This window comes from Parus major, chromosome 5 (assembly GCF_001522545.3).
Source record: "Parus major isolate Abel chromosome 5, Parus_major1.1, whole genome shotgun sequence".
Taxonomy (NCBI): Eukaryota; Metazoa; Chordata; class Aves; order Passeriformes; family Paridae; genus Parus; species Parus major.
This window is the reverse complement of record NC_031774.1, coordinates 37095225-37120789: the sequence shown is the minus strand read 5'-3', so window position 1 is coordinate 37120789 and position 25565 is coordinate 37095225. Positions and strand designations below refer to the sequence as shown.

The window sequence follows — 25565 nt, the reverse complement described above, 5'->3', positions numbered from 1 at the left end:
ATCTTGGTTGTTTAGCACTGCTGAATTTCAAGGTCCTCAAATAAGAAATTGAGAAGAAAACTGAAATTCTTCTTTCTAAACGGTTTATGTAAAACCTAGCAGATGAAATAAGCCAGGAAAGCTTTTCAAGTCAATTTCAGGTGTAAGATCTCTTCCATGAATCAAGTATTGTTGATGAGTCAAATTACCACCATTTTCACTTTTTCAGAAGCTTTTCTTGCTGAGCAAAGTGAAGATATCTCCTTTGTAAGAAGCATTTGTAAGGACATTTCATCTGTAAGAAGCAGTAAGGAGCACTGTGTTAGCATTGTCTGATCATCTTCTGATCTTAACTTGAAAAAAGAACAGAATTGCTTACCCAGAACTTAGTTATTCTCCAGACATAAAGTCAACGACATGCAACTTTGTTTTCTTCTCTATTATTTTTGTCAGTCATCTGACCACCTGTAATAGAAACAAGGTTTTGATCCTGAGTACTTCTCTTTTAGTTATATACCACCATTCATACTTTATACCATCATCCACCGACTTGCATCCTCTGATTTTAACTCTTAATCCATCACATGTCACATAGATACCATTCTACATTTCACTCAAACTGGGTCATTGTCAGATCATTCTTGATAGTAATCATGAGGGGAAATACATTTGACAAGACTTGGAACTCTGAAATAATCTGGTTAATTTTCCTTTTCCTCTGAAAAAGTTTCTGCTTTTAGCCTGGAATGTATTCTCACACATATATATGAGTATTAAGCAAACTTTGAAATTGGAAGGAAAAGTTGCTGATGGCTTCAGTACACTTGGCATCCAAAAATATGTGTCCCTTGTCAGAAATCCTGCTGAAATTACCACACAGCAAAATTTTTATCCAATGTGAAAGCATGCATCAGTAGTGCTGCTCCATCTGGATAGCTTTGACAAAAGTGCAAGAACTCAGATCCTATCTAATTAACTGCAGGTATCAGTAACAGGTACACAGGGGCAACCTTTGATAAACAAAATTCAGAGGCAATGATGCCCTCAAGAAGCTGCAATATCTAAACTCTTTATATGTTTTGGATTTTAAAGCTATTTATTTGGCATGTACACTGTCAGCATCACTTGTTTCTAACAGTCTAACAGGGTTTATTGTCTCTGAGTCCAAAGATGGCAAGGAGGAAAAATTCTTTTAGTAAATAGTTCAATATTGATGAATTATGAATGGTGCAGTGCAGTGATGGTGTATCAGCCCTAGTTCTGCTTTTTGGCAGTTAGTTCAATGAGTTCACTCAGTGTCCAGATGGCCATCCCTCAATCTAGGATCATGTGGGTTTTTTACATTCCACAACACTTCATGTCCAAACTGATTTGCTTCATGCTTTCTCTTTGGCTGGGCAGCCTCATTCTCTATGAGCTTTTCACTTGTTTCTAAGTGTGAGCCTGTCAGTCCCTGATACCTTAGCATTGTCATATTTCAACAGCTAGTTTTACTGTCACTTCACTAAGGAAGCAAAATGGGAAATTTTTTATTTTTTTTTTAATCTGAGGTGCAATTCCTCACTGACTTCTCTGGTGATGTAGCCAGTTTAAGATGTGACAACCCTGCTTTCCGCTCCTGTCACGCTTCAAAAAAAGGTGCCAACAAGTTGTTTTCTTGGGCTATGTTTGAGACCAGTATAAAAAAATGAACTGAATTTAAAACAAAAACCTGGCATATATTTTCCCCCTCGGATTATGTTTGTGATCCGTTTTAAAAATTATCTCATGCCTAAAGAGTAAAGTTGGTTAACTGTGGCCAAAGGAGAGGAGGCCAAGGATAATGATTATTAGACAACAATGCTAGAGGAGACTGAAATGAAGCTGAGCCTTGTGTAAAGTATAGAACTCTGCCCTGATGAAAATCAATGGATTGGGGCTGTTCTGGTGCCACAGTGCAAAGTTTCTTTAATTAGTGTTTTGATGCAGAACTAAAAGGTAGGAAGGAGAAGTTGTTTTTCTGGGGATTGGGGGGGTTGGAGGGTTTTTTTGTTTTGTATTTTGGAGTTTATCTTACCAAGTCCTCCAAGCTATAGCCAGGAAAGAAAAAAACAACTAAGTGTGCTTCTTGTCACTCTCTTACTGCTCTTACTGACTTTATTGCTTTCTACAACTACATGGAAGGAGGTTGTAGCGATGCAGAGGTCAGTCTCCTCTCCCAGGTAGCAAGAGACAGGATGAGGAAATTGCCTCAAGTTACACTAGGTGCAGTTTAGACTGGATGTTAGGAAAAAGCTTCTTAACAGAAGGAGTTGACAAGCACTGGAACAGGATACCCAGGGAAGTGGTGGAGTTGTCATTCCTAAAGGTACTTAAAAGATATGTACATGTGGTGCTTACTGGCATGGTTTAGTGATGGACTTGGCAGTGTTAGGTTAACAGATGATCTTGATGATCTTGGAGGTCTTTTCCAGCTTAAATGATTTTATGATTCTTAGGTAGGAGAAGGTCAATTTTTCAATTAATTGTCTTTTATGATGTTGTTGTTGTTAAGTGTTATCTAAGGGTCCTTCAGCTGCTGTTTGTTGCACATCAGCCTTTCATGTTGCTGTCTGGCTTTATTCTAATCCAGTAAAATAAAGCTCAGTGTAGTGAATGTTGGTATAATCAATTCTATTGCTGGATTGAGTTTAAGTGTTGGTGCAGGAGTGTCCCTAAGTAAGTGTTGTTCAAAATAATTCAGCCATCTACACAAGAGGGAAGAACAGCTGGCTTCAAAGGCACCACAACCGTTTTAGAGTAGGTGTGTATACAGTCTTGTCCAGATAAAACAAATTACTTGTTGGGCATCAAAGAAGAGATTGAAGCCACCTGTGCTTTGTCCAGTCCAACACTGAAGAAAATCCTTTTATTAATAGAATGACAACCCTGTTCTTTAAACCCTGTTCTTTAGTCTGATGCAATTTTTAAAGCTAACAGAGAAGAGACAACTTCCTTTTCTCTTTTTTTTTTTTTTTTTGAGTCTTCTACTGACAACTGGTGTACACCTTCAGATAAGACAAAGGTAGAATTCCAGGAGGTTCTGTAAAATAACTGTGTAATTGCAATTAAATTTCTCTGAAGACTGTGCATGTGTATTGCTTTCATTTAAAGTGCTATGGCAAACTGTTGCTTTTTTGTATAGAATAGCTTCTTGTATGTGCTGAGAGCAGTATCTGTATGTTATGTGTTAACAGCAGTTCACAGTGCAGTCCTTTGAATAACATCAAGGTGGTTGGTTGACAATTTCCATCTACCTAAAGCTGTGGAAACAAGCTGAAAACAGGGGCGAAGACAATTGTCAGTAACTGATGATACACTAGGGGATAAAAAAAGATATTCCAGTTTGAATTTTCAGAAATAACTCTTACTGGAAAGAATCTCACATTTAATAATTTGAATGTATTTGATCAGTATACGTAAAGCCTTGCTACATGATGTGAACATTTGTTGCCAGAGGATAATGTTTATCAGAAGGAGTGTTTTGGTTCTTCAATGCAGGTAATTCCAGTGTTCAAGGAATTCCTTAATCTGGTTATATGATTACATCTGAGGGCAGGATGGATTTGGAAGAATGCATTTGGCCATTCTAAGCAAGATCTAGAACCATTTCATAGTTTGTAGGGGAGCAGGGTGTGATTTTTACAAAGGTGTCCAGGTCTCATAGAAAATGAGCATTTATCTTAGTTATTCTGGGAGCTATGGAGAATGCAGTAGCTATTCTCCTTTAAAAGCTTTTTGTTTGTAGTAAGCAGTTTGGAATTTGGCTAGAATGATGAGCTTCTTCGTCTTCTCAGATACGTAACTTTTAAACATATCTCCATTTTTATACTTTAGATATAAATACAAAATTTAGTAAACTTCTGCTGATCAGTGATGGCAATCTTGAAAACATTTTAATAAATGAGGTTGAACCACTCTGCATTCCTGAGATAATATCCACAAAATTTTAGCATCCAGTAGGAAACAGATTTTCACATACCTGTTAATTTAAATAGAAATTTACACCAATGTGTAAAAATATATAGCACAAACCAGTGCTGCCAACTAATACACTGAAATTGTGAAAGAACTGTTGTGTAATTTGGTTGTTTTACTCATTTTTCTTCACATGTTTTTAGTGGGTTTGTCTTTTTAATAATGTACATTTAGTTTAACTGTATGGCTGTAGAATATTAATTAAGAATATTCAAACTGATGGTGTTTTATCCCTGATTTTCCAGCTAAGACATTTAGGAAATGATGAAGTACACATTGTCTGGTCAGAACATACTCGAGATTATAGAAGAGGAATAATTCCAACAGAATTTGGTGATGTTCTTATAGTTATCTATCCCATGAAAAACCATATGTTCAGTATCCAGATCATGAAAAAGCCTGAGGTAAGGATTTGTTTTCTTTTGTGTTCCCTTCATGTGTTTAACATTAACTGAGTTTTGTTTAGAATCTGAGGTTTTGGAATAATAGATTGATCTAACAAAGTGGTATCTTAAGCATGGACAGTTGCAGTGGTTTTAGGAGGGAAAAGAAAGAGCTCAGTACAGTGCATAGCAAAATAAGTAACTTGAAATTGCAAAGGCCTGATGCTGTAAAGCATATCTACTAACAACATAATCTGGAAACAAAGCTAGAATATTTTACATAATAATTTAAATATTACAGTAAACTTGTCAAACTTTTTTATCAAATTCGATACATAACCAAGGTAGTTGAATAATGGCCTATTCCAACCTCCTCCATCCATGTCATAGTCCCTTTTTTTCCTCTCAAACCTATTTTTTACTTTCTTCTTAACTCCACACAAGAATTTGGAGATGAATTCAGTAAAGTAAGACCATTCAGCCCTTAGGACTAAGAACACACGTTCTTTCTAAGGACTGTTCTCCAAATGTCAGTGGTGCCCTGTTCTTAAAACAGTGGTTTAGGGTTGTGAACACCAAACTGACTGAGTAAAAGTAGTCATGAGTTTTTGTACTACCTGACTTCTGTGTGTGATGTCACTTGCCATGCATTTCTATACTTTATTAAAGTTATTACTACATGCACTCAAATTAATAAATGAGGTATGACAGCAATAGGATTACCTCATTATGATGATTGCCTCTATCTATTGATAGGCATGAAATGATCTGTTTTGTTATTGTTGGATTATTTATATTTTTAACTAATAAGTATGTTCTTTCTTTTACTCCTTTAACTACAAATAATTATCTTATTGGGAGCATGCAGATTAAGAAGGAAAGCAAAAATTATGGAAAACGGGGATTGTTGTTAGTCCAAAAAGAGGTCCTTGTATGTGAAAAAAGTGCCTTCCATCAGATTTCAGTATTCTCAAAACTACAGTAAATGACTAGTGGCAAAAATAATACAGGAATCTAAAATTCTTTTGCAGCATTTGTTTCCACTTAGCAGGAAGAATATTTAGTGTACACTCTGCTTCCTTTGCTGTGCTGATGCACAAATTTTGTTGCCCTTCTGCTTTATGTCAGCAGCTTCAGAACTTTATTCACATGTACAGGAAATGAAGATACTTAATACTAAATGCTTGGTTTGTTTAGTTTTGTTTTAATTGCAAAATGATGATTGATTAGAGAGAAATGTAATGCCAAAACATAAGATCTATCTGTTCTGTTCACCTTTTGGGGCCTAGCTATACTAAATATTGAGTGTTTCTGTACTGATCTCACAAATAAAGTTTTACGGTTAGGCTCCAAATAGGCAAAACTTTCACCACAGATTTCTTCTGCAAAGGGCTTACAGTCTTTTTGTTCAGGTAATTTAGAAAGGAAGAAAAAAAAAAAAAAAGGAAATAGAAGATGAGGGTCACTACACCAGTAACTGTATAACCCTTTCACAGTGGGTTGGTCCTTATAGACATGTTAATAACTAGAGCCACGATAAAAAATCTTTTAGAATTTGAGTAATTATTTCTTTTGCTTATTACCATCTATAAGATTATCATCTAGCCTATCAACCTCATAAACATCATATGCATGACTGTTCCTAGGATTTTTGCAGCAAATGTTGGAAATTATTTTTGATGAGACATAGTATTCAAATAGTTGCTTAATTTTTTTCAAATGCTGTGTTATCTGTTGCCAAGGATATCAAGCAGTTATATGGCTGTATATTTCCACAAGAGGAAAGGTCTGACTTGCAACACAATAACTGGTTTGATTATCTAGCAATGAGGAGGGAAAAAGACATATATTTGAGTGCTCTATTGTTAATGTTGATTGCTAATTGTTACAGCTATGATCATGTCTTGCTTTATGTTGAACTTCTTAATTTTTTATTCAGGTTCCATTTTTTGGTCCACTCTTTGATGGTGCTATTGTGAATGGAAAAATTCTGCCTATTATGGTTCGTGCAACAGCTATAAATGCAAGCCGTGCATTGAAATCATTAATCCCATTATACCAAAACTTGTATCCTTTCACTGAAATGGTTTCTAAGGCATATACATTCCCTTGCTGTCCTACAGATGTGATATTCATAGATTATTCTCTTTTTTTCAGATTAATACAGGAATATTTATTTTTTTTAATGGTGATTTTGCCTTTAGGGAACTTAAACCCATAGAAGAGCATTCAAATGAAGACCATCTTTTTTAATTAAATAAAGAATAGATTAAGTGCAGAAAAATTGCCTCTTTCTAATGTTTTGTAGCATGGGCTTGTCATTTCTCATTAACAAAATTATTTTAATGACCATTTTGTGAGTAGTCTTTTTAAAACTAACAATATTATGATGTTAATAATCCTTCTTTCCTAAGATATTTATCCAATATTAGTGTGACTTAGTTTTATTTTCTAGTTCCAAGAATGCTGTTTTCCTTCAAGGTGAGAAGTTTATTAAACTTCTGTCATACAGATTTTGTTATTCAGCTCAGAATACAAAGTTGATGTCAAAATCATGTTAGTGTCTTTGTAAATGTTTCAGAAAAGGCTGTTACTTTTCTGTTGTTGCTGTTGAAACTGAAATTGTGTGTTTTGGAGGGGTTGTTCTTGGAAGAATAGATTTATCAACCATAAATTAAAAAACACAAGGTAAGTCAGTCACTTATACCCCTTCCCTTACTTTAGATTGAATTCTATTAGTTAAACCAACAAGTTAAAATCAACCTGTTAGTTAAATCAACAAGAAATTTTTGAATTTCATAAACTGAAAAATAAGTTTACATTTTGATCCAAAAAGGATTCTGTGCTTAATTTCTAAGCAAGCTGTAAATACTAGTACTTGTCATGTGATAGTTTGTTGCTAAAATACTGTTTTTTCCATGGCTGACTGTTAATACTTGCAGAGTTTTGGATTAGATATGATGAAATGGATTTACAGATGAATGATGGATGTGTTTTATGTGATCACATTATGTGATGTTTATGCCATTTCTGTAGATGACACATGTTGATTCATTGTATTTTCATGTTTGGAAAGGTCCGATCTTCCTGTCATTACTCAAGTAGCTTAGTCAAAGAATTTAAAATGTATTATCATCAGCAGCAGCAGCTATCAAAAGTGATGGTTTAGAGCATTATATTGATGTATAGCGATGAGCAATTGGAAAACAATTTGCTTTGAAATAGGAAACTTCCAGTACCAAAAAAAAACTCCACAGACTTTGTATGTTTAAACTTCACAGAATATGAACGGTTCTCTGTTTCATGTTGCATATTCTTGCCAGCTCAATATCTAGGAACTGACCAGTTCCACAGAGTTGTGTACTGCATTTTTAATTCAGTTCTCCAAATTGTATGTTTTAATATGCATCAAAGCACACATGTCATTTATGACATAACATGGCCTCCATTAAAATGCTGATATGTCTTCTAGTATGGTTAGTTTGATAAGTGGAAAGCATTATGTGTATTTGATTTTAGACAGTATTGGTTGGTGGGTTTCATGTCATCACTCAGTAAGCTGATGAAGTACCAGCTGACTGGGCACTGATATTAAAGAGTGGAATTCTTTTTCCATCTGGCTTGGAGTATCTTATATTTACTTATATTTACTGTTCAGTATAATAATCTAAAAATTAAAATGAGGTTGTGGGAAGTTCTTTAAAAGCTGTTTGCTTAGCGAGAAATTTGAAAAAAACTTTCTTGGCTTGAATTAGGCTCTGATGGAGTCAGTTGTGTCTGTGGAGTACAGCAAAAAATGGATAGCTTCTGAGTCTGGCCTAAGTCTCAGTGGTATAAAAACCTCTTGATTAAAAATGTCATGGACACACTCTTGGTGTTCAACCCAGACTTGAGGTCAAGAAGGAATTTCCCTCATACAAGAATGGCTAAGAGTGGTGGATGTTTCCTGTAACATGGACATGGTCTCTTATCTAGGAACATTTGAAAGTTGAATCTAATTATGTTCCTGTGATAGCAGGGAGTTGAAGACGTCAAGGACTGTCTTTATTGTCTCCTGTTTTTTTCCTCTGGGATATTTTAGCTATGGCTGCAGCAGTTCACTTCTGGCTTTTAAGTTTGTAGTGAACTAAAGGGTGTGGGGAACAGGCGTATTTTATTGGCTGTGGTTAAATAGCTCTTCTGGAGACACTACCAGAATTAATGTCTCTTGCAGAAGACAGGATTCACTAATCAAGGTGGCCTATCCTTGTGTTGGAATATTGCTGGAGCAAAGAAAAAGAGGGCTCAGAGTGGTGAAAACAATACATTTGAAGAGGGAGGAAAAAGGGAACAAAAACCGCTATTTTTCAGAATGTACATAAAATGGGAAATTGAAGCTGATGATCAAGGATTTCCACAAGTTCAGGACAATAACAGTGTCAGTGAGAGAGAATCCTGAAGTGATGTTCTTGAAACTGATCTTCATTTACTTATTTATGAACCTCTAAAATACTGAGCAGTGTTAGTTTATTAGGAGTTTGGATGATGGTTAGTAGATATCCATGAATGTGGATGTCAAGGGCACAAGAGTACATGAGACTTGTCAAACAAAACTATGTCAGGCACTACATTTCTGTATTAGCCCTTCTTTTTACAGTAGTAGACCAGCAGAAATAGTTAATTTCAAAGCCAGAATGAGTGTATGGATGTCTCTCTGCCTGCAGGTGTGTAGTTTGTTTTCTGGTACTGTGCCATACTTGGTGGGCACTTTTTGACTTAGTAGGGATTTAAAGACATATATGTAGGCCTGTGCTTATCCATTTTTGAAGAATGTTTATAATATCACATTGTACATCTTGTGGTGATGGACCACTGTAAACGCTTAATTAAACTAAGACTGTTCATTTGCTTGTGTATGGGATGGGAAAAAATTATCATTGAGCTTGGCCCTCCTGCTTCCAAGGAGAGCTTATCTACGCTCTGAGACAGTGCATTTTCTAAGTGCAGACCTGACTGAAAAAATCAGCTGTCATTTGTAATCAGCAGGGATATTCAGTCCTCTTCACGTAACCTGATTGCAACTTTTTCCTTAATGCGCTGGTCTGTTAATCACAGTGTGGCAATGGTAGCATGTGAATGGTATAATAATGGTTGCATGGATACCTGAAATTCTGGTCATCTCCCTCTATAGTCTTCTCCAACTTTGAGTATGTGTCGTACAGTCTGAAGTAGCTTTCTGAGACTGACATTCTGTCAATCACCTTCCTCTTCCTGATGTTACTTTGACATTTCTGATAGGATACTTAGATAGCAAAACACTTTAAAGATTTTATTTGGTTCATGATTTTAAAGGTTTCATCTGCTCTGTGGTTTTATTCTTTGCTCAGAATACTATATAATTGTTTCCATATTGTCGTGTTCTAAGATTAAAAATTTAGTAAATTTATCAGCAAACATTAGTCATGCATGGCAGGTATCCTCTTTTATTTGATTCTTGACACACTCATTGCTGCAGCTGTGTGAAGAGAATATTTCTATTTTGGGTGGAATTTTTGCATTGGTGTGTGGAATTTGCTTTTGTTTCTCCTTCAAGGATTCTCTGGTGCCCCAATAATTTTTGGTGGCCTGGCTCTCTTACATCAGTACCCCCTCAGGAACAAGTGGCATATATGGACATAGAAGTGGGTGACAAACACAAAATATTTGTCTTGCTGATGAAGCAACAGTAACCCCTCTCTGTCTCAGGGCTGATGCATTTCTTCTCCTCATTGTGTTTGCCATTGTTTTAAGAAGTGCATGCTTATCTCCTGAGTATGCTCAAGCTGCACATATGCTAGGAAATCTTCTAACACTTGTAAATGCAGGTGTAATAATGGGACTAAATGTTAAGAACAATCGTTTTCACTATGATGTAGAATAACACAAATATTTAGGGATTGTTAATTACTTTTTACTTAGTAAATTGCATTGATATTCTTGATATGAAGAGTTTTATTCATGGCTCATGTCTCAGACCAAGCACTTTGTCACATTCTGAATTCAGAATCAACCATGTGTTGGAAATGGACTAAGTACTTGCAACAATAGAAGTTGTGGCTTCATATAAAATTTTATTTGAACTTTCCAAATAAGTAGCAGATATCAGCCAGATGCCAAGAGGTACACCTTTGACATAGTAGGCACCTTCAGTGATACAATTTTTTACAATTATTGCAACAAAGCAGGACGAATGCTAGAAACCTTGAAGGAGTGAAATTGCAATCGTGAAAGAAGTACTGTTACTTTTTTCACTGTATACAAATTCTGGAGTGGCAATTATTATTATTAAGGAGTTTATAAATTAAGGAGTGGTGACAATTATTCTGAACTATCTGTGCTTCAGACAGTGCAATTCAGACACTTTCTGTCTTACATAGTATTCCCCTATTACAGATGCTAAGGTGCTGCAGAAGCTACGGATGCCACTCAGTAAGAAGCTAAACACACAGTAAGAAATCCTCTTTAACATATTTTAAATCTGAAATTTATAAATATTTTAGAATACCTGGAATATGCATAACTGTTTTATCCTTAATCATCGTAGCATAATTTTCACTTCTTTCCAATAATCTGCAAAGTATTTGACCTCATGCCAAGAACTTTAAAAAGTTCACATGTTAATTATTTTTGAGATTTTGTTTCATCACATGAAGCCAATTCATTTAAATAGCAAAAAAATAATGCTGTTTTAATTATTCCATCTAAAAAATGTTATAGAGTAAATCTTAATCTGAATGACTGGATAAATTAATCTTTGTTATCAAAACTGAAAATTTGACATCCTCCTAACTTTCTTGATATTTTATGACTAACCAGTTGGTACTTGATGTATTGTAGCTAATCTTTTGACAGTTGTCTTCTAGAAAAAGGAAAGGTATTAACCCCATATGGTGTCTGACAAGGTAGTAACTTATTTAAGAATAAATTAATGTCCGTGAGTGGTTTGTTAAAAGTTTGCTCTATATTAGAAACTGATCACTCAGGAAAAGCTGATACTCAACTGCCACAAGAAAAGTTTTTTTTAGAACTGGTAGTGTTGCTGTTTGTTGTTTTTGCTTGACCATCTCCTGCCTCAAGAGAATTGCAAGTCCTGGAAAAGTGAAGAAAGTGTTCTTTATTAATGGCATACAGTGAGCAAAGGATATTCTTCAGATTTCTGGCTACAGTTGTTTCATTTAATTAAGAATATTTGTTGTATTTGAGTTTTCAAACTTTAACTTGTGGAGATGTTTAAGATTTCTCACTAGCACAGAAATCTAGAAGTTAAAACTCGATAGCACTGATTTTGCGGTGCCAGTTTCCCTTTCTCCATGAAGTTTTCTACCTTTAAGCTGCATGAGCATTTCCAAGGAAAAAGTTGAATAGAGTGGTACTGCATCAATGAAAACTGTGTATCAAATGGGAGAGGCCTCAGGGTTGCTTGCTCTCATAGTTTTGGTGTACTGAAAGGAATAATGCATGAAATTTTGATTGCTCTTCTACTATTTTCTGGTTTAGAAATTTTTTCATATGCCAAGAGTCTGGAAAGTTTGCTGTATTTCTGGCAATACATTTTTGGTTTTAACATACCTATTACTCTTTTTTTTTTTTTGTCATCACAGGTGAGAAGGCACCAACATTAAAAATATACTTTTTAAAAACTACTTTATGTCTTTTATATAAATAATTTAAAAATTTCTGAATTTCAGTGAATATTTATTCCATCCCTGATGTCTACTGTTGTAGCCTTATCTGATACGATTTCAAGTAAGACACATGGATGAGTTCATCACATGACCCCTGCTGTTTTTTCCAGAAGAAAATACAGTTATTTCTGAAATCTGTTTTACTGTTTAACAGTAAAAAATGTTTTCCTTGTTCAAGCAAGACTCGTAAGGTACAGAATATGTTCCTCAGTCTTTCCTGTACTTTGAATTGCTGTGGGTGTTCTCCCAGATCCTAGTTCTGATGACAACTTACTTGATATTTTAATAATTACAAATGTGGTTGATTAATTAAATGCCTGCATACAATAATGTAGCATGAAAAACTGAAGATCTCCAAGACATGTAGAAGTATGTGATTGTTTTAATGGACTGTTCAGGTATTTTGGTTTTAAGGAATCATGTAACATTTTCCCTGCACATTATAAGAAACCTAAATATAAGAAGAAAGTCTTATATCTCTATATCTCTAGAGAGTTGTGTGTGTGTCTCCTTGTAGGTATGCAATGACTGTAATAGCTATATCTTTACATTTACTCTATTTTCCTTCTGAAGTAATACATCAAATTAATATATTTTCCTGTGATTTCACAAGTATTTTTGAACAAAAAGAGGCTGTTGTAAGGAAAATGGCTGGGAAAATACCAGAAAGATGTAATACTAAGTTACTTATATGGCCATGAGTGGCTAAAGTGCTCAGAATGACAAACCATTAATGCAAAAAAAAAATCAAAATGCACAGTACTTAAATAACTGCTACATTTTAGAATGTTCATGTTCAAGATTAATGTTTTAATGTTATACAGAAAATTAGTACAGTTTGAAATAGCTTATGTAAAGGAATTGGCACAATGGTAATGCAGTGTAATAGAATAATCTGAAATAACTTCTGTATGAATAACATCATGTTGAAGTTTACCTAATTAAAAAAAAACCAAGAAAACCAAAAAAACCCACCAAACACTAAATGAAAAAAGAGCTAAGATTCCAAAGCATAAATTGTGCTATTTATGTTCATTAAGTATGGTTTGAAATCCTGTCTTAGGGACATCTTGCCTAACTATATATCTCATGCTGCTCAGTAAATGAGAAGAGTATTGATTGGCATATGCTGCTTAAATCGATCACCTTGACAGCCAGAATTACAGTAATCTGTCAGTATTAATGACTATCTTTCAAGCCTTGATACCTCTCCTTTGCTTGTCTCATCTTGCCTCAGTTCTGTTTGAAGTGCATTTTCTTGAAACCTCTGGTTTTGTCAGGGTAGGTACTTTTGTAGGTTTTTTTGTCCCCTGAGTCCAATTTATTGGCTTGATCATGCAATTAGAGTTAAAATGCAACACCAGGGAGCAAAAGTAGGCAGTGTCCTGAGTACCAATTGGACCTCAGAGGTAGTGCAAACCTGCTCTCAGCCATCATTTATTAGTTACCTGTTGAAAAAATGGGATTGTTTTGCAATGAATAATTCCAAAGCATCACTTTAAATGCCTTTGATTTTAGCCACTAGAGACAACTGATTGAGCCAACATTTTGTGATAGGCTGTTAAACTCTTGCCTTAGTGTTTGTCATGTAGACACTTCAAATAACTGCTGGAGAAATACTTGCAGATGTGTGTACCAAGCTGCTGTGTTTGCTGTGTCTTCATGTAGTGAACATAATTTCACAAGATTTCACTTAGTTTTCATGTGTTTTTAAAGTGAGGAGTAAGTTGAAGCATGACATTGTATTGTTGATCACAACTCTTTGAGTGTGATCATCTAGACAATTCCTGATGCACCAAGTGGTCCATCCATCAAAACCATGTCTCTCAAATTTAGAGACAAGAATATCATGTTGGACAGTGTCAGATGCTTTGCACAGATCCAGGTAGATGACATCAGTTGCTCTTGCCTCATGTACCAGTGCTGTAACACTGTTGTAGAAGGCCACCAAATTTGTGTGTGATTTGTCCTTAGGACAGCCATGTTGGCTGTTTCAAATCATCACCTTATTTCCCTTTCCAGAAAGGTCTTTGCAGGCATTAAGGTGAAACTGCCTGGCCTGAAACACATTAAAGGGGTACAGTTAAAGGGATACAGTTTAAGCACATGGGTTTAGTAATGCTGTTGTTATCACAAGATATCTACATGTTTCAGTCAGCAGTACAGCTTTATTTATTAGCTACTCTTCCCTAATGAAACACATAGGACTCTCCTGAAAGTGGTAAAAACAGAAAATACCAAGTTAGCAAAACTGATTGACTGTAGCCGTGTAGTTTTCTACTATTAATTGCATTTATAAAGACCTGAGTGTTGTAGACACTTAGGGGAGGGAGTCAAATATTTTTGTACTGTTTGGAAAAATATATTCTAGATTCTTTTACTTCTACATTCTTTAATAAATATAATTTGCCCATCTGAAGGAGAAATATTAGTTCTACTGATTTCTAAGAAAAATATGGATAGGCTTATGCTGGTGGCATTCTGGTTTAGAACAGAAGAAGGGCATTGAGCTTTCCAGAAAAGCAGTGACCTGCTTTATCAGCCTCCTAGAACTTCTGAGTCTGGATATGTCAGTACAGATCCCTCGAGGGAAGAGATTTTTTTCTTGTTACAATATATTTTTAAGGGAGGAAAGTTTTGTATGTTGTAAGCTGAAAGTAGTGGAATCTTTAATTATAAAATGTGTTTCTAAAGTCAATAAATCTCTTTAAAAAAAAAAAAATGCAGGGAGAAGGCTACGAGTCCTTAAACTGGAAAGAAAAAGATAAACTAATCCAATGTTACACAGAGTTGATTGCCTTGTGTGTAACACAAAGTGACAGGTTTTTTGTTAATACCTACTTAACCTTATTAATTAATTAAACATTTTGGGTAACAAAAGCCCTTTGTTAAAATGTTAAGACTCTTGCCCCCTTAAGGTGTTAAAATTCATACAGATTTCTTTGATAACTCTCAAAAATCTGTGAATAAAAGTCTGGGAGATTAAACAGTTTTTCCTGACATTTCTAAAATGTAAAGAAAGAAATGTTTTTAAATTATTTAAGCCCTGGCTTTATTTTGGAAAAAACAGCATTGTGTATTGGTTTAATCCTTTTCTTTCCATAAATTCACCCTCATAACAAATAAGGGATGTGCAAACAACTTGCAAGGTTTGTATGTTAAAACACAAAAAAACATGTATATATAAAAATAAGTATGTGGCATTCCATATGTTTGATTTTGATATTTAAATTGGTGGGAAATGTGGGAGATTATTTATAACAACCAAAACTGGCAAAACCGTAACAGTTGTGAGATAGAGTGATGTTTTTGAGTTGAGTAAGATATTGGCAAACTGTTTCTGCATCATTCTGCATACGGTAATCAAAACAGTTGGGGCATGCTTTCCAGCGCCAACAGGGGGATTAGAATATCATAGGTACCAAAAAAAAATAGATTAATGGAAACTAGCACATTGGTTGGCTTCGTGCTCCTATAGGTCTGTATTTCAGTTACTGAAAAAGGGCTTGTATATAATACCTGGCAGTATGTGAAAATATCGAGCTGGAGATGGAATGTAAAAATATTCAAGTAAAAATATTCACCAGGGTCAAAATTTTAACAACTAAGATTATAGTTTATTCTGTATGTGCCACACAGTAGAAAAATGGAATAAGCTAACATAAAGCAAGGATTAAAAGTTAGTGTTACAGTAATTGGAGTTACCATATGGCAGTCCGAAGGACGTGAGTCTTAATCATAGCCTGGCCAATCAAATTAATCTCAATATACTTTCTAGACATAGAGAAAATAGTTTAATTGCCGATTAACTGCACCTGAATAAATCTGTGGATCACAAATACATCTATCTCCTTCTGAATGCTTCTCCTCCCAAACACAGAAGAATGCATCCTATTAGGAAATGGTTTAGTTTCAGCTTGCTAAACCATAGTTACCATCCATCTGTTCATGCCAATTGTGGAAAAAGGTCAGTTTTCAGCAAAGCCATGCATTTCACAGAAGGTATGTGAAGTGAAATTTCACAGGGGACATGATGGATCCTGATTCCTAGTGATAAACCTTAGGGGCCAGCAGGGTTGGCATATGGTTCAGCATGATATGAAGGCTTGGGTTCCCTGGCTTCACTTCTTTGGCGTGGAACTGATAAAACCTGGCTCTTAAGTATTGTTTCACTGGACACCAATCATGGGCAGCAGGAACTGCCCACTTAACTCTCTGTGGGAAGGAAGCCCAGGCTGTGTTCACAATAGCACCATTGTAGTGCTGCAGACTGCTCTCAACAGCTTGACAGCATTAGGGAGGAGGGTGAAGGGTCTGCTTTGCTAATTGCTGTTCAAAATATAAAAAGAGGGAAATAACTGAAAATTCCTATTTGTTTTCTTCATTTACATAGAAGCCTGGCTTTGAGATTTTAAAATCATTCTTAAAATTGACTTTACTGCTTTCCAAAGAGGCTTATAAGTAGATTATCTGCTACTGGTACTGCAGCAACACAAGGTAAAGAGAAAACATTCTCATCAACTAAAAAATTTTAAAAGGTAGTTGTAAAGTTCATTAAAGTGCAGATTGGAATTAATGACAGAATTTCTCATTAGAGAAGTTTCCTTTGTTGCAGGTAGTGTGGAATGGCAAATGAACACATACCTGTATGTGCAGTCTTTTTACTGGACAGTATTTAATATTAATAGAATTTTATTTTTGTGATTTTGCAGTTTGGAGTGATTTCTTCATGAAAAAGGTATTTGCGGTTTTTCTCATCAATTAATATGTCTATATATGCAGAGAAGGTATTTAAAGTAGAAATTTAAATACTTGAATTTATGAAACCAGTGAGCTTAAGCTTAATTCACACTAATACCAGAGAGTAGAGAACTCTAGTTCTGCTTCTGTATTCTTTACACCTATCAACCTTAATTACTTGAGTTAACACTGATGTAAGGCTGGATGTCAGAATGAGGATGACTCCCTCTCCCAACATCAGGAGTTAGTTTGTGGGGTTGCAGTTCCCCTGTGGCCTGTAGTGTTCCACATTTGTTGCAGTCATCACTTCAGCCCACACCTTACCATCTTTCATTGGTGTGTTTGGTACAACAGCTTTAATAAACCTCAGTCCTGTGTGGCCGGTGGCCCTGCGCCTCCCCTGCTGCCTCCTGCAAACCCACAGCAGCCAGGTGCGCGCTTCCGTCTGGCTGCAGGAGCGGCGCTCCCTCGCTGCAGAGACAGCCTGAAGCAGTGGCAGCTCTAATGGGCTTCAAAACAATTAGCACAACATACCGTATAGATTCATTGATTCTCATCTTGGATACATTAGTAAGACAAATCCTCCCTGTAAGTTGGAGTGGGAATTCTGCCTGCATATGGGCTTCAACACAGTTTTCATCACTATTTTGTTTTCATGTCCATTGCCTGTTACTAAAACATGGATGAGTGCAGTATTTTTAAGTACTATAATTATTCTTCTAACCACCCAGCCAGAGTTATAGTGCTGAGGTATTCATCCTTCCCATCCTGCTAGCCATTTGATCCAACTTTTTAGCTTTGTGCTAAAATGCAGTTCAGGGTTTGTAGAACGAACAGTACACTATAAACAGTACAGAAACTGATACTTTCTGCTATATGTTTGCATTAGTATGCTCCTGCTATATTTCAAACAGATAATTCATTGAATGCCCATTCTTCCTCTTACTGCAGAGTAGATTATATTTAAGTCAAGATTAATGGATAGATTCTGATGTTAAAACCCAGTCTCTGAGCCTGTCGTTCCCTAGAGGCATATAGTGCATTAGTTTAAGCCAATGTGCTGCTTATCATAGATACTCTGACACTGTCTAAAATGACAGTTTACTGTACTTTGTAGCTGCTTACTCTAGTAATAAAATCACTATATTGTGTTCTTGATAATTGTAATATTAAATAGAAACTTAATTGGATTACTGCACATTTAGATACAGATAGTTCTTAAGTAATTGTCCACTGTAAAATTTCTGATATTCATTTTTTCTCTCATGCAGCGTGTTCTGTCAGGGTCTAAGCTTAATATGTAGTTCAGTTCACCTTTGATGAAAAAGTGCTGAAAAGACTTTTGCAGTGGGATTTTTTGGTGCAAAGGAGTACCTTTTATCATACAGATTTTCACTTGAACCGTTGTTGGTTTTTAAATCCTTCCATAAGGTGTTCCTGTTTGCTAAAGTCCTTAAAATAAAATAACTTCTGGGTTCTACAGAGTTGAAAAATTTGATAAGTAGTCTTAATTCAGATCTTTTTTCCCTTAATTTTGAAATTCCTAGAAGTCTGAGCATAATTTTTGTCATTTTTGCTGCCTAAACAGATGAACAGAATTAGAATTAATTCAGTAAATAGGTTTTTTTACAATTGTCTTAAAAAGAACCCCAACTTTTTTTTATATATAATTAGTTTTTATATCGTTTATATTCTAAAGAATATACTGAAATTAAAATTTATTTTAAGTTCCGTTCAGTTGCATTTTAATTCTATATATTTTTATAAGCCTTCTGTAAAGGACCTTGGTGAAGAGTGGTTACATTTTTCATTTCATAATTGAGTGTTTTAAGTGGTTAAGCGTAGTCCAAATTTTATCCAATTGCAGCTTGTGTTAATGGTGCTCCACTCACACTGCCTTAGCACCTGTTATGGATTTTGAGTCATCTGGCAGCCCGTGGGACTTAGATAAAGAAGTACCAGGTGTCCTGCCTGTCTCCTAATTGAGACGCAATGTAAACAATACAGACTTGGCAATATGCTTATAGAAATGGATTAAAGCCCAGCTTTGTCTGCACTGATGAAGCACAGTTTGTTCTTCCTAGAAGATGTTATAAACCGCTGATGAATTTAGCGAGCTGTAAGATTTTTGTGGAACAACATAAAAGTAAACAATGCATCAAGGATTTTCCTGGAAGGACAGTTTTGCAGAATCATAAATGTGTTGAGCTTTTTAATGAAAATGTAAGCATCAATTAGAATTCCTTGCAGTAATTTAGCAATTTTGAAACTGCTCACTGTAAAAATTGAGATTCTTACATAAGTTCAGATAAAGTCAATGCCTTTCAGTATGTAGTGTGTTAGTAAACTAGGCAGAAAACAATACCGTTTACTAGGAAACACTCAATGGCTGCAACTTGATCTAGCCTACCTTGCAGGACTTCTAACCATATAACCATATAAACATTATATCTACTCTATGGAGTAGATGTAATATAAATTATCTCCTTCAACTGTAAGATAAGCAATCTTAAATTAAAAAAAATCCTCCAAGTAGCAAAAAGTGCCTGATAACAATTTATCACAGATTTCTTTAACTGTTTAGTAGTATAAAAACTTGGAAGTAATTTTCATTATATTTATTCAAAGAATGATGCAACTGTTTTGGAAACAAATTTTTTATCTGGAATGATGGAATTAGTTTGTATAAATTTATCTATTATATATTCCCTTATTTTCTTAATGAAGAAATATGCCTCAGAAATTGCTTCAATCAGCCCTTTGCAGTTACAGCTTGAGTTGAAAAATAATGTAATTGAATATGTTAGATAATACATTTTAAGCTTGGTTAATTCTACAGTCTTAATCTGTTACTTTTTTTTCATATACATTCTCATTTTATTAGTGAGATAGCTACATTAATTAGTAGATTGTAACATATACATTACTTATTAAAATTACTGATTTTGGATAATTGAGCCCCTTCAGCAGTTTTTAAATATTTTCACCAAATGCAACATACAAGTTTACTTTTGAAATGCATTTTTCATTCCTCTGAGGTTTATGTTCTATTTTTATGAGTAAGAAAATATATTGTTACATTTTATTGCAGAAGAGCTGTCTTGAAAAAGTAGAGTAGGAAAAAATCCCCTTAAAAGACTATAAATTTTTTAATTCTTTCACCTGCTTGATAATGTCAAGCATAGTAATTTTTTTCTTCTCTTTCACCTAAATAACTCACATGAGATATGAGGAGAATGAACTGAATTCTGCCTTATGAATCATTGGTGTTTTGTCTATGTCCAGTTGTATGTGCAGAAGCTCCTTTCATTTACAGCATAGCTGTAAAAAAAACAGATGCACCTAGCTAAATATTTATGTGCCATTTTCAATATTGATAGTATTTAAGAGACACAAAAGAACCCAGACTGACTTTGAGATATCAAGGTGACTTGAGTAAACAGAAGATGCAGCTGGAAGAAAAAGAAACTCTTTATTTGTATACTGTGCAAACTAGATGTGGAAATTACTGAAATGCAATAAATAAGGAACACCATGATACCACTTCTACAGAGTCACTTTTCAGAATATAAGAGAACTTTAACTATTCTTCTCAGTTGATACTGATCACCCACCTACATACAAAATACTGCTACTTGCAGGGCTTCCAGCACTGGATCAATAGCAGCCCGACTTGCATCCTTAACTCTAAGAGCCAACAAAGACTACAAATTGCTGTGACTCAGTATGAGTTCAGCTGGTTTGACAACCACTGCACAGTCTCTTCTTTTAGAGTGAGATTTCTCAGAAAAAAATTTCATTTCTGTGATGTGTGTGGGTTTTGTCTTGTCTTCCTGTAGAAGTGAAATTCTGCTGGGACTGTTTTCCTTTCAGCTTAAAACCTTGATCCTAACCCATACTTGTTATCTTTATAGGGGAGGCCATTCTCCTTTCAAACTTTGATGTAAGGAATTGAAATTTACTAGGAAAAATGTGCCAAATAAAATCAATTATTTTGTCATTCGAAGTACCTCAAACTGTATCAGTTGATTCTGTGGGGTTTGCACATCTTTTCAGGCCTGAAAGCAAAAAACTTAAAGTCTCCTACCAACATATGCTCTTCACTGTGCTTCACTGTTTTTTACTTTGGTCCCTAATATCCTAGGAGCATTTTTGTATGTTGACAATACTACAGATTTAGGGGGTTTTCCTATAAAAAATTATGTGTACTTCTAAATTTGCTGCGGGGGAAAATGTAGTAAACAATAGAGTTCCTTCTTATATAGCTTTTCTTAAAATATTGTTAATATCTTTTATATAAATTGTGTATATGTGCAATTAAAAACCTCTTGCAAGTATCCATTGATCCTACAAGAAAGTATTTTCAGGTGTAGGATTTTCATTTTCAAGATAAGGATGGAGCAGCAGTTCAGTTTCTGCTTGTCTTAAATTATTTTCAAAATGCCTGGCTAACCAAGTCATACTCTCCACAATCATATCAATATATATTGACTTCTTAGATGATTTTGCTAACAGTTGGAGCTGCCAGGGATGCAGCTGTACATGTATTTCTGAGAGGAGTTTGTAATTTAACCTGAAAAAAAATCCATCTTGCTATTTAGAAATGCATGTTCTAGCTTTTTTTCTAAGAGGTATTTCAAGGCAATCATTAAAACCCTGTCTTTTTTTTCCTAGCTCTTGAACCAAAGCATCTACATACCAATATACAGTTTTTTATACAATATACAATTTTTTATAACCAATATATAGTTACATCATGGTATACTACATGTAAACTGCACATATATACAAATATGCCAGTATGACAAAGATTTATGAATAAAGCTTTCATGAAAGTGTCTTACTTCAACACTGCTGAAATTGTTCTTTGTTTCATAAGATTGCTTCTTAATCACAGGAAATGCATATGCTCATCTATATAGTCTAATCATTGTGGTACTTCCCTGGGAGAGGAGAGTCCCTGGATTCCAGTCTGTGCTTGGGAAGCATTTCTCCACAAGAGGTTTTTCGAGCAGGCAGTAGAATTTCTTCTCCAGCCCATTTGAGAATCTAACATTAGTTGTTCTGGTAATAGAAAGGTTACATAGTTGTGAAGTGCTATATCCTTAAAAAAAGTCTTGGAAATTTCATTCCATGTTTAAACCATATTTTTCCTTCATTTTTTCCAGCCTCGGGTTAATGTCATTTTAGGATTGGTATTCTGTCAATGGCTGTAGTAGTAATCATGCATCTGCTCCTTAACTAAAAAATACTAGATAGATTTATTGTAATGCATTTTAGTCAGTTGTAAAACTGAGAAGTGTGAAGAAAAATGGAAGGAAAATGTGTAGTCAGAATAACGCAGTAAAATGTAAAAAAAATCAATAATCATAGAAAAGGGAGAGTTTGTGGACACTTGCAGATTCCTGATGCTACGCATAAGCCACGTAGAACAAAGTACAAAAGTGCCTTTCCAAAAATGTCAAGATTAGTGAGAGTGGCTGCATTAACTGACTGGAGGAGAGTGGTTTTGGTAAAATGGATGGAATAGGTATGGACTATAAAGTTCAGATTAGTAACCTGCATTTGCACTAGGGAGTGGCAGACTGAGAGCAGTATCTGAGAGAATGCACTATCTAAGTAGTATGTCCAGAAAGTAGATTCTGCAGTGCTCTGGGTAGATTATAAAGGGATTTAAAATGCATTTATTTAGGCCAGAGAAAAGGCTATGGCAGTAACTGAGATGTAAGAGCCTAGGTAATTTGTTCAGATAGATGGCTAGAAGTCTTAGCTTAGATTATGCATAAGGAGTCTGCAAGAGGAAGATGTATTTTGCCATAGGAATATAAAGCTTGGAAGTGATAACAATCAACAGAGATGGAGAGCTATTAGGTGAAGACATGAAATGATGTTTTTTAGAAAGATTTGGCATAAGTTGGTGATCTGACAGCCAGGCTTTCAGTGCTCGTTCCCAAGTGCAAATCAACATGTCTAATAATGGAAAGTACAGTATTTTCAAATAATAGATCTTTTCAGATAATTATTAATAGAAAGAATTACAGATTTAGAGAGTAAGTAAAAGGAATTGTAATGCAAATGAAATATTAGCTGGACTGACTGTAACCTAAGTGACCTATAAAGATATGATTCCTGATTTTTTTTCTGGTGATGATTCTACTTTTCAGAACAGGTTCTTCTGAAAAAGTGTAATGAAGTAACTAGATTTTTTTGGTTTGCTTTTTGCAGTTATGTATCTGCAAGTTTTTAGCTGACGCATTTGGGCGAGTGCCTGCATAATTAATGTATATCATACGTTTTTATTCATTCTGTTTTGTTCCTGTTAGCACCTTCTCCAGAAGCAAAAAGCCCACAATACTGTTGTTTAAGTGTTTTGTCACTCTCTGTGCTAGTGTTTCTCCATTGGTGTGTCTGTACATCCTTCCCATTCCATCTTAATTGCTGATGCCAGTGGCAACATCCACTCGAAGTAAGAATACACCTTGCATTGCCCTATTATTACTAGCCATTGAGTTTGTATGTGCCACTCAATCTGTAAGTGCTAATAAGTCTTTCCTAGAGAGCAGTGTTTTAAAGAAATAAATGTCTAGCCTATTAGAAGTAATGTAGAAATTAGCTACCGTGGGTTTATGGTCACTCTTGCAGACAGTTGCATTCAAATACAGTGTAGAACTTGATTATCTCAGCCATGAAGGCATATAGAATTGGAGTTTCAAATTACTAGGATGTTCTCAGAATATAAATGAATAGAAGATAAAAGTATCTCAACTATGTAGGCTCTAATAGAGAAACAGAGCTCTTCTGTGTAATTTCTTAGTGCCAAGTAGAGCAAGCTTTGGACTTGGCATTTGCTTCAGTTTTTTTTTTTTTTTTAAGGTGGGTTATGTTTTTAACAAGCTGCAGATGATTTTGTGGATTGTTAGGATGAGCAGCAACCCAGCTAGCTGAATTATTTTTCTCTGGGTGTACTAAGTGTGCATTTGAATTAGACTTCTAGAACTGATATAAGCATGTCCTCTTCACTGTGTAACAAAAACATGATTATCATTCTCAGTCAGCATCTATCTCGAGACTTCTGTATTTGGTTAGGAGATTTTACTAAGACTAGAGAAAAAAAGTGTCCTTGTCATGTTCAAAGCAGTAACTTTCCTTCATTTTTCCTTATTTGTGTATAAGCTTTGGATATAAGAGGATAAACTAAAAGGTTTCCTTTAGAGACCTCTGAAAGTAGAGCATTTTAAAAGCAAGTAGGTGTCTCTACCCTACTTTTTCATGAAACATTTTACCCATTCAAGCAGACTTTTAAAAACAGCTTGTTTTGATAGCAGCCTGTTCTCCTGTGGGCCTTCAGCCTTTGCTTCCTGGCAGCACTTTTGGTGCGAAAAGAGAGTGATCAATTGGGAGACTATCAGTGCCAGCATGCATAGAGTGATAAGTTAACACACCACTGGGAATTTCTAGGGCCCACCAAGATACTTCACTTCTAATGTGCTAACAAGCTCATTTTTCTACCTCTTGCCTCTTCAGTTATTTTTTTTTTCTCAGAAGAGCTTAGAAGTTGAGTGCATCAGGCATAATGAAAAGCTCTGTAGGAGGGAGAAGCAATAACCCCATTTTTCCCTTTTCAGCCAAATAGAAAATTAGTTTCTGGTAATACACAAAGGCCAGTATTTTTTGTGCAAGGGGCACTGCTGTGAATCAAAGGACTCTATTAACTGCAGAAAATTCAGCAGCTGTGAATCTCCCCCAATGAAAAAAAAGTGCTTTTCAACAAGTTGTGAGATACGTAGTATTATTTAGACTTCAACCATCAGTTTCATCCTCTACCACTTATACATAGCCTCTTAAAAACTGTGCTATATTACTGTCCTCTGTTCAGGCTCAATACTGTGTTTATCCCCCAACCTAAGAATTGTTACAATTGGAGATTTTTATATTTTCTCTTGTCCTAGTGCTTCTATTATAGCTTCTCCAAACTGAGGCTTCTGCTGTGGTTCAGCTGTCTCTGGATTCAGAAAGAATTCAGAGCAGAGATTTTGGAGGGAAAACTGTTTGCCAGTTTCACTGTGTAACCAAGTTATGGCCTAAGGAAATATGATAGAAATCATTTTATTCACTGAAACTTGTTTCTAGATAATATATTCTCTATATTTTTTCATATTTAGTTAGACTGCAAAATCTACAGTAAATATGGTAAAGAAAAATTAGAATTGGCCAAAAAAATTAAGTAGGAAAAGTTCTGTCATTGTAGAACTGTAGTTTTGTAAGATAATACGAAGGTTATTGTTTCCAACTTATATTTGGTGTTGGGAATTTTATTGCTTATCATAACTGAAAACAGTATCATTATTTATTTTGAATGTTATCACTAGTAATTAAAAATGCTTATCACATGTAATACAGTTCTTATGTTTGGATTGTTAAAAAATATGTGCAGTGTGAGTATTATCTCCATTTCGCAGGTGGGAAAATTGAGTCAGAAAGCTTGTTTCCTCGCTGTCCCTGGTTCCCCCAAAAAGAGCAGCAGACCTGAAATCAGACCCCAGAATTTTAGAGAAACCTATTCTGAGTGCATTCTTCCACAGCATGCTGATTTGTTTGGGGTATTTTTTTGGAAAACAGAACTATGTAAGAAGAAAATTACCTCACTGTCTGCAAATAAAATACGGGAAATAAAGTGGGCACAAGTGTAAATGTCAGGGAAAATTTCTGATCGTTCTGTGTTTGTGCAAGATAACTGGAGAAGGTTTCCCTCATTCAACATACT

General features: G+C 35.1%; 1 protein-coding gene across 18 annotated transcripts in view; it reads left to right on the top strand.

Annotated features, from left to right (window-relative positions):
* The window catches only part of RALGAPA1 (Ral GTPase activating protein catalytic subunit alpha 1), a 132101-nt gene that overhangs the window by 92417 nt on the left and 14119 nt on the right, over positions 1-25565 (top strand). For 17 of the 18 annotated variants that reach the window (XM_015630322.3, XM_015630339.2, XM_015630338.2 and 14 more), the window contains 2 exons: positions 4221-4379; positions 6298-6425. In XM_015630322.3, the coding sequence (XP_015485808.1) occupies positions 4221-4379; positions 6298-6425 (287 nt within the window). Of the gene's footprint in view, positions 1-4218; positions 4380-6297; positions 6426-25565 lie in introns of those variants that run through there. The other variant, XR_001522074.2, reaches the window with a different exon arrangement.